This window comes from Varanus komodoensis, unplaced genomic scaffold (genome assembly GCF_004798865.1).
Source record: "Varanus komodoensis strain SLA01 unplaced genomic scaffold, ASM479886v1 scaffold78, whole genome shotgun sequence".
Taxonomy (NCBI): domain Eukaryota; kingdom Metazoa; phylum Chordata; class Lepidosauria; order Squamata; family Varanidae; genus Varanus; species Varanus komodoensis.
In genome coordinates, this window is record NW_025336455.1 from 632,599 (window position 1) to 642,571 (window position 9,973).

The following is a 9,973-nucleotide window of genomic DNA, read 5'->3' on the forward strand; positions in this document are numbered from 1 at the left end:
ACGATATAGGTGCCGGTTTCAAGGCAGTGACAGAATCTCGGTTTTCAATTTGTGGGGAAAGAAACACTCGGGTCCGTGGGAAAGAACAAACGTTTGAACCTCTGCGGCTTTATTGATCAGTGGCCCAGGACCTGCAGTCACTAACGATAATGCATTCCTGGGTAGAGGCAAACTCAGCTACAGAATCACAGCCCGTGTACCGACACTTTTAGAACCTGCTAGTCACGTACACCCGTGCAGAGTGTTTCCAGATCATGTTAGTGCAACAGCGTCTTGTCTTTAGGCATGACGTGAAGTTCTGAACCGATCAGAAATACTGGTAACAATAGCATGGAAAACATCACTGATTCCCGTATTGATGGGTCAGTCTAGCAAATTCTGGACTGTTCAGGTCAGCCGGTCTGTCTCTTTAAACATGCAAATACGTCTGATGGAGGAACCATCCCGGAAATCTGGTCTGACAACCACCCCCATCAGGGGCTCGCCTCTGCGGGACTAGATGATTAAAGGGGTCCCTTCAGAAGCAAACGGACACTGTTGTTTCAGCTTTCCTGCACAGGTATTTCCTCCCTGATTGGGTCAGCCTCCAGCAGCTTCTCAGTCTAGCCAGGAATGCTACCTTCTTAAGGCAAAAGGAAACGCTAAACAGCAACCTGGCTGGGAATTCTGCTGCTGTGTGAGAAAGACTCATTCTGTATTGGTGGCCCGTGTCTACATCTTGCATCCTGCAGTGCTCCATGGAAGGAAGTCTTTCACAAGCCTCAAAGGTTTCTCCCCATCGCAACCCCAACGCAATGGGAGAAGGCACCCCTGCTCCTATAAGAGTGTGAGTGACCTTACAAGGAAAGGGGAGCCCTTTCCAGTTGTGTCCTCGGTAAAGGATGGGGTAGAAATGCTTTCAATCCATCCATCCATCAATCTCTGGGCACCACTTTACTTTAAATACCCAGAGAAAATCATTGCAAGTCTTGAAAATATGAGCACCAGTCCAAACCAAATATGATCTCCAGTCCAGAGCACCTTCCCACTCACCCACCCCCCAAATAGCTGCTTTTAACCCAAAACAAAGACATCCCGTTTAGCCGCCAGCAACCCGTCTCTGGTCTTCAAGCAGCAGGCTTTCCTCCAGTAAGGACAAGGCCACCCAGGGCTGCCTAGACCTCTGCTAAGCAAATGCACCCATTTCCTTTTTGGTTGTACGGTAGGTCCAAGGGGACCTGCTCTGCTCAAGCCTCGTTCCCCACTCCGCGTTGCCAGGGTCTCCACCTCGACTTGCACCCCCTCCGTAGTAAATACGGAAGACGCGGCATTCCTGATCGGATTCCAAGCGACTTCTCTTTGGCTCCTCTGCCTTTCTCCCAGCTACTCCGCTAGTATTCCAGCCAGTAGTTTTTGCTCGTTTACTACCCCAAAACATATCTGGTTTTTTTGAGCTTCCATGGAGAATTGTGGCTATATAGAAATGTAGGAAATACATTATTTATGGTCAAATTAGAAAAGGGCCCACGGTCAAACAAGGGCCTGAAGAAGGTGTCGGAAAAGTGCAGATCTGTCTCCGTCGCCCCAAGTGACCACCGGCGGCTCGGGGTGCCCGTCACCGCCTGGCATTGGCTGAGTTCAAGATGCTGGCACCGGTGTGCGAAGCGAGGGTCCGGGAGATGTACGAGAGCGCCCTTTCCGTACCGACTTGCCCAGCCACTGAGCTCATGCGAGAGTGCGCCCCTAGTGGTGCCGCACGGACCTATGGTCCCAGGGGAGTCCACCAAGAGCACGGCCTTCCTTGGGTGGCCCCACCTCTGCAGCACCCCCTGCTTCTGGCAGCCAGGCGGGCTTCAGCTCAGGTTGCTCTTGGCACCCACTGGAGACGCCTTTCTTGCCGACCAGCCACGGCTTCAAAGGTACCCTGTTTTCCATGCCTCGGTTTTGTCTGTCGACCTGTGTTATTATTTGACTGTCCGCTGCTCTGCCATCTGTCAAGATGCGGAGCAGTGCACACATGCCAGAAATCGATCGATCAGTCACGCCGCAGCGGAGCCCCAGAGCAGAGCTGCCCACCCCATTGCAGGAAGGGGCCTCTCTGTGGCAGGAATATCTCTGGGCTTCCTTCCGAAAAAGGAAAGCCAACTGACAGGGAACAAGCCCCTGCCTGGGACTTCTGGTAATTTGCAGGACAACGTGCTGGGAAGATTCCCACACTAGTCTACCTGGGCACCACCCAAGGTGCCGTCTGACCCGTTGCAGGTCGCATCTGCTTGTTCCTTGGCGCCGCATCTTCTGCAGGTGACCACACCTGGTGCCCTTGGTTTGTCCAATAGAGGGCAGGGTTGCTCAGCTGAAGGTGCAGTGCTAGACCTGCCCGTGGGAACACGGAGCACCACAGAGCTTTCCCTGTCTAAGCACACACACCTCTCTCAGTGAGCCAAGCCCTCCTCTTTGGAGGACTCTGAGCTGTGCCCTGCCACCAGCCCTGGGCTTAAGGAGCGGCACAGTGCAGCGGCTTGCAAGCCTTTCCTGGCTTGGCCAAGAGCTGCTGCAGGGAATGGAAGCCGGGACCTTCTGTGGGCCAGTGGCTGCTCCGCCCGGCTGTGCTCAGGTCCGCGTCTGGACAACGGGGGCCCGAAGCTGCCCGGCTTCCTTGCATGCATGCAGGAAGCGAAAATCAGCATGGAGCCCCTCTGGAACTCACCAGCCAGTGTGGGTTACCTGCTGTGTGTGCAGAGCACCCTTGAGGCTGGCGCTGCTTCAAGAGCATATGGGAAGACACCCCCAGAGAAGGAAGCGGGGAGGGGGACACAAGGAGGCGATGGGGAGCTGGGCCAGGAAGGTGAGGCAGAAGAAGGGGGAGAAGCCGCACGGCAGGGCTGGCTGGAGCAGGCCTAAACCAAGGCCGGGGTTTTCAAGAGTCGTTCTGGCTGCAAAAGACAACTGGGGATGGCCTGTACCCCAGCCAGGCTCCCCTGGACTCGCCCCTCTTCTCCCCAGGTGACCCCCCCCCACCTCCACCTCTCACTCTGGCCCAGGAGAAGCCAGCAAGCCAGCGAGAGCCGCAGTGAGGAAGAGGAGGCAGAGGGGAAGCAGCTGCCGGCAGTGGCGGAGAGAAGTTCCGCTCGGTGAGGAAGGAGCCTGTTGAGGTGCTTTGCCCAAAGGCACCCCAAAACCTGGATCCCGTTGGCACCAAATGCTGACATTGTGGACTGCGCCACTGCACGGGGCAGGCGAGGGGGCCGCCCCAAAACATCCCCACCCTCGAGCATCACAGAGAGAAGGACTTTTTATTATTACTGTTCTGAGCCCTCCCTCGGAGCCCGTTCACACGGTGCACAAAACCTTTACACAGGAATGCATTTGGCAATGGCACTTGCGGAGGGAGTGCGGTGGCCCTCCATGGAAAAGCCCTCGGGTGCCCCAGGGTGTGGGGAGCGCAGGGCTGTGAGCGCTTCCCATGCGCCTCAGGCACCATCACAGCCCCGTCCGGAGGATGTAGGCGAAGCTGGCCAGTGTGGCCACGGCCACGAGAGCGTGGCTGGTTTTCACGCTGCTGGGCCCACCGCTGTTGCAGTAATCCATCTCGCAGCAATTAGAAGAGAAGTTCGCCTTCGCCACCTTGATTTCAGAAGTGAAGGCCGGGCATTCTGGGGCACACCATTTGCTGATGAGAAGCTCCTGAGCTGGAAGACAAAATCCGGGGAGGGCAAGCGAGCGCCGGGGGAGAGGAGAGGAGAGGAGAGGAGAGGAGAGGAGAGGAGAGGAGAGGTTGTCATTAAGACTTGGCGGCAGCAACACCGTTTGCGGAGTCTCTCCAAGATGAGGCTGACAGGAAGCAGTTTCTTGCGCTGCACCATCAAATCTGTCGTCATTAGGGTTTTGGATGGCCCCAGTATGGCGTGAGGCTGGCTCCTACCTTCAGGGCCACCAGCGCCATTCTCACTGCTCTCTCTGGACATGCACATGGTGGGCATGTCATGAGCGGAGCCTGCTGGAGCCGGGTCAGACTAGATGGCCCGCAAGGACCCTTCTGACTCGCTCTGTTTCTGTTTCTTTGGATGGAAAGTGAAGTAGAGGTGCTGAACCTCAGGGCCAGGGACCAAATTGCGCCTGCGTGGAGACCCAGACATGGCCACGGACTCCTCCCTGGCCCCACTCCATTTCCCCCACTGCTGCTCCTTCAGTGTTTTTCCAGGTATTGCCTGCACTACTACATCTGAAAACTTAAATGCCCTTCCTGAAGCCTCTGGCTGGCCCTAGGAGCCTCAAGCCAAAAGGTGTGGTACTTGGGCCCCACTGTAAGGCAGGCAGTGGGGCAAAGCTCCAAGCAGGGGCTCTGGGGCCGGAGAGAAGCTTCTGCGCAGCCCATGGGCTGGAAGGGCTGCAGCATCCTGGCTTCATCCACCCTGAACATCTTCCCAGCAATCTTTGTCTGCCTCCTTTCCTCCCCTGCCAAGCATCTTTCTGAGCTGAACCAGGGTGAGCCCAAATATTTTGTGGTATGAGCTGAAAGGCGACTTGGGGGGAAACCTTGTGCATGCATCACTGCATAGCTGGGAGCCGTGGGACTGCTTTCTGTCTAAACTTGTAGGATCCACCTTCCCTCACCCCAATTCCACGCAAGGAAGCTGGTGGGAGTGACAGGACCAGCCCTGTGCTAGATGCACCTGTCCTTTTTCTAGACCCCTTATCCAAAAAAGGGCTTCTCGTGCTAATGCCTCATGTTGAAATCAGAACTTGGGGTGACGTCCATCTCTAAGCAAAGCGTTTTCTACACGGCCTGCTTTCCAGTTAGAAACCATAAATCACACCAAACCCTACCTGGATTGCGGTGCTCCAGTGTCACGCAAACTCTGTCCAGATCCATACACTTAACGGTATCTTTGCATTCCCCGTGAGATTTGGCATCCTGGCACTTGTAACAGTGCAGCGACAAAGCTACAAAGAGAGAGAACCGGCATGAGAGCAATTTTTTGGGATGCAATTCTACGTACCAGCCGGGAGGAGTATCCGTCCCAGACACCCATAGTCAGCTCCTAGGAGCCCAGCTCCCTGGAGGAACCGCTGCTGGGACAGCCCTTTACAACACACACACACACACACACACACGGGGGGGGGGGCGCTCTGAGTGGCCCATCTAGCTCCTCCTGTTTTCAGCCCAGCTCCACCATTTGGTCCCTCTGCCACTGAGGCCCTGGGGAAACCAAAGGCAGGCCACGAAGACTGCAGCCGCCTTCCACCTGCCCTGGGGTTGCTTTTTGCTCCCATGCAGAGCTGGCCATCGCAGGGGACTCATTCGAGGTGTGATGGAAGGGCAGGAGAGGATTATTTAATTCACTGCGGTAGTTGTGCTTTTACTGCCGGTGTGCAGTGCTTTGGAGAACTTCTGCCTCGAGGATCAGAGCAACCTGGCTGGCCTCGGGTGTCCCACACCGCGATGTGGGTGGGGGGGGGGCCCACATGCTTCTCTGCCCCGAGTGCCCATTGGTAACTGGCATTCTGGCCTGTGGGCTGTTGGAAACTCACATGACTCCCCATGAGGTTGGGGTCACATATGATGCAACCCAACAGGGGACACGTGTTCCACATGGAACCCAGCCTGGGGTGTCATGTGTATCGGGTCACTGGCTCTGTTGTTGTTGTTGCGATGTGCCGCCAAGTCATCGCCGACTCATGGCGGCCCCATGAATGGAACCCTGACAAAATGTCCTGTCCTTGACAGCCACACTCAGCTCTTCTAAGTTCAAGGTTGTGGCTTCCTGGATGGAGTCCACCCATCTTGGTTCCAACGGAACCAAGCTCAGGGAACCAAGGCTCAGTTTGGATGCCAGGAAGTACTTCCTGTTAGGGGTATGGAATGGGCTTCCCCGGGAGGTGGTTGAGGCCCCACCGGTGAGGGTGTTCAAGGCCAGGCTGGATGTGCACATGGTGGGCTTGTCGTGAGCGGAGCCAGTTGGTGCCGGAGGTCAGGCTAGATGGCCCGGGAGACCCCTCCTGACTCACTCTGTCTCTGTTTCTGTCTCTTCTTTGGTATTTCCTTTCATCTTTCCCCAGCATGATGGTCTTCCTTGGAGAGCCTGGCCTTCTCATGACGTGCCCAAAGTACGACAGCCTCCATTTTGTCATTTTTGCTTCCAGGGAAAGTTATTTCCTCATCTGGTCCATTTCTGTCGGTCTCTGCTTGTGGTGGCAGGCGCCAGTCTTCCAGAAATGTCTCTCCTTGAAGCCCTGGCCAAACCTGTGGCCTCCCGCAGTGCTGGATTCCATGAAGAGTTCTGTGTGCCATGAAGAAGTCCCGCTTCTCTCCGCGGCATCAGGACTCAGCCATACTAAGAATACGCATGAAACGAACGGGACTTAAGGCTGCCGTGATTAACCGAAGTTCCATTGATTTCCAGGGTCTCCTCCAAGTACAACCGTCTCTCAATCCATCCCTCTGTCCTGGTTTGTCCAGCCGTACATAACACAGCTGACGTTTGCCATCGGGAGGGAATCCTGCTATTTCCACACTCGTGTTTGGGCAGGATGCCGCCCTTCTGATTCAGCTGGGGTGCTGGGCGAGCCAGAGATTACATTGGAAAGATAGAGCATTCTTGTGCAACTCCAGGCAAACATCTGTGCATGGCAGGTAGGTTTTCCCAGGAGCGGCGCCTCGGAGAGGAGAGAGTGTGCAGCCGGATGGGGAAACGGCAGGCGTGAGGTCCGTCGGGCCAAGGGCTTTCCATCACAGGGCCGGTCTGTCGGATGCGGTCCCATGAGGGCAGAGATGCTGGCGAGCGGCTGCAAGAGCCAGCCGGGCCGTCTCCTACAAGCAGCACGTGGGGCTTCCATGTGCAGCCAAGACCACGCCAGGCTGGAGCGCACACCTTCCGGGCTCGGTGGCTCAGTGAGCTTCCGGGACCACAAAGGACACCCAAGTAGGCCCTTTCCTTACACTAGCCGAGCAGGTGCTTCTGGAAAGTCCCAAACTGTGCCCCCTGGCCAGCTCCCTTGGCCAGGGGCTCCCCCAACATGGGCCACTGGGGCCAGCAAGACGAGTGACAGCCACGGACAGATGCTTCCCCTGCATGGTGCTCCAAGCCCTCTGAGCCGGTGGCAACCAATTCCTCCGATTCATTGCACCTAGCTGAAGATGGACTTTCTCTGCTCCGTCCTGGAAAACACTTGCTTTGGATGAATCCGAATGTGACTGCCCAGAGCAGCTGCCACCTTTTGCTCTGGACCTCCTCAGCCTGAGGGCCAAATTTAATTCCGGAAAGTTCTGGGGGAGGGGCACATTCCAGCCAAAGACAAATGGGACCAGTGCAAAGGCAAAGACACAAATCCAACTGGGTGAAACATGGGTGGGAAATGGTGTTGGGAGGACACTTTCTCATCATCCTGAGAAACTTTTCATGTTCCTAGTCCTCAAGGTAGTAAATGCCTGCCTTGGGACGTGGATGCTATTTTTATTTGTTTGGCTCCAGCACTGGGAACCTCATCTCAGCCGCTCCCCTGGCATAATTGTAGTGCAAGCATCTCCTTGTTAAAAGTGACTTTGGAGGCATGCTAGATCACTATGATGCAAATGTTTGGACTCGTAAATCCCAGGGGATGGCATCATGGCCCAGAGCGATCTTCCCCAAGCTGACACCCTCCCGATGGGTCGGGCTACAGCACCCACCATTCTCAGCCAGCATGGACATTGGCTGGGGATGATGGGAGTTCTAGTCCAATACATATTGAGGTCATCACATTTGGGGCTTCCCTGTAAGCACACACAGGATTCCTGCAAATCTGATTAGTTAGAAACAAGTCCCTCCGTATTCAGTTGGATTTAATCCCAAACAAACGGCATGGGATCCCCGTGTGGGTCCCTGAACCTGGGTTTTCTGCAGTTTTGTTCTCACTGCTCCTTGCCCTTGAATTATCTCGCTGCTTCTCAGCCTAATTTGATTCACACATAAAGATACGATTTTAAGTCTGGATTGAAAAATCACAGCTGCTCACCCCATTGCTAACAGCTCCCCGAGGCCCTGGCCTTCTCTTACACCATAAGATCTGAATATTGCCACAATTCCAAAAAGTCAGATTTCCCAGGAAAGCCCTTTATTCAGTGCACATATATTTTCCATGCTAGCTACCTGGAGCCTGACTTGAATGGGTGGGCAATGCAGGATTAGCGCTCCTACACGTCAGAGCTGAGCCGAGCTCACCTGTCGACTAGCTGGGTGGACAAGGACAAACGGCTCCAGGGACCCCCGTGGACGAAGGGGAGGAGCAGCAGGGATCCGTGTGCCCTCTCTCGCACATAACTGGGGCGCATCGTGGATGCTTTTCTGGACGTTAATAATACACTGAAGTCTGGTCCCTGCGCAAGTGGCACAGTGGCATGCATACCTCAGGCGTGTTAAAAGCCCCCCTTCCCGCCTGCCCCAGCTGCCTCTCCCGCTGACAGCTCCCGCACAGTTTGCAAAGCTGGGGGGAGTTTCTGGAAGGGACACCCCACAACTCCATAGATCCAGGCCTTTCTCACTCAAAGTCAGTTTTTTCTGAGCCGGCAACAGATGAAAAATCCACAGCGTTTAGATGGGGAAAAGTCCTGGAGCTCTCAGCTCTGCTAAAAGTTGTAGGATTTTTTTTCTGTATAAGCATACTTAGGATTGCAGGTGTACGAGCTTTAGAATGAACACACACACACACACACACAATCTTGCATTGCTGTTAAGTTCCCAGCCAGTTTCAAGGCATCCTTGAAAGAGCTGGGAGTAAGACAATTGCTTCTCTGCGGCTACCTCTCAACAATAAAGTTGTGCCATGTGGCTATAATTGCCCCAAAAGTCCCCAGATTCCTTCTCAAAGGCACCACCAAACCTCGTGGCGCCCAACTCACCTGTCCCCGCGCAGAGGGCTGCGACCAAAAGCACGACGGCAGAAGCTTTCATCTTGGCACTCTCTCCCGGTTTGCAAAGAGCAGGTAACTATTCTGTCATATGTTGCAGCTCCGCAGAGATGTGTTGCACACACAGGGTGTTGCCATCGGGATTGCCCAAAGAATACGGTGTGTGTTTGAATATTTCCGCTCGTGGGAGTGCTGTGAACATGTTGCAACCTGAAGGCAGCTCCTCTGAGTCCCCCCCCCCACACACACACACACACTTTTTCTTGGCACATAATGGCTTGGAAGTGGGCACACTGGTCAAGTCTTGTGTTTCGACAGAAAATCTCTGTGTGCAGCTGTGGGACAAGTAGAAGTCCCCTGGGACAAGTAGCAGCCGTTCGCCCCGAAGTCTGTTTAGCTTGGAATGCTGCAGGAATCCTACAGGGCTTTGCTTGGCTCGCGGTCACACCGCTTCCCAGTGTTTCTGGCCAACTACCCGAATGTCATATAACTGGAGACCAGCCCTTTCCAGCATGGTGGTGATCACATTTTTTTTCATAACAGTTAAATTCATGGCACTCACACTGGGTCAGGATGAACACTGCTTGGTCAGGCCAGGGGTCATAGAGTCCTAGAGTCATAGAACAGCAGAGTTGGAAGGGGTCCTGAAGGCCATCCAGTCCACCCCCTGCTGTTGCAGGGCACCACGTCACACCCTCCCACTCAGAGGGCTGCCCAGTTTCTTTCTGAATGTCCCCAGTGTGGGCGAGCCCACCGCCTCTCCAGGCAGCTGGTCCCACTGTTGTGTTGCTCTGACAGTGAGGAAGCATTTCCTGATGTCCAGCCTGAATCTGGGTTGTCACAGCTTGGACTGATTATTCCCCGTCCTGCACTCTGGCGTCAGCGAGAGGAGATCCTGCCCTTCCTCTTTGTGGCAGCCTTGGAGGTATTTTTAGAGGGATACCATGCCCCCCTCAGTCTTCCCTTCTCAAGGCTGAACATGCCCAGTTCTCTCAGTCCCTCCCGACAGGGCAGTGTTTCCAGACCCTGCATCATTTTTGTCGCCCTCCGCTGGACCCTTCTCATTTGCCTACCCTTTATTAGGGTCCCCTTTATTAATCAATTCAT

At 54.8% G+C, this 9,973-nt stretch overlaps 1 protein-coding gene across 1 annotated transcript; it reads right to left on the reverse strand.

The window, feature by feature from the left end:
* Positions 1-3,287: 3,287 nt before the first annotated feature.
* Positions 3,288-8,909, reverse strand: LOC123035242 (lymphocyte antigen 6D-like). Its single transcript, XM_044453228.1, has 3 exons — positions 8,858-8,909; positions 4,807-4,923; positions 3,288-3,668 (listed from the first exon to the last, which is right to left on the reverse strand). Exons 1-3 carry the CDS (start codon positions 8,907-8,909, stop codon positions 3,460-3,462), a joined length of 378 nt encoding a protein of 125 aa, XP_044309163.1. The 3' UTR covers positions 3,288-3,459.
* Between the last annotated feature and the right edge of the window lie 1,064 nt (positions 8,910-9,973).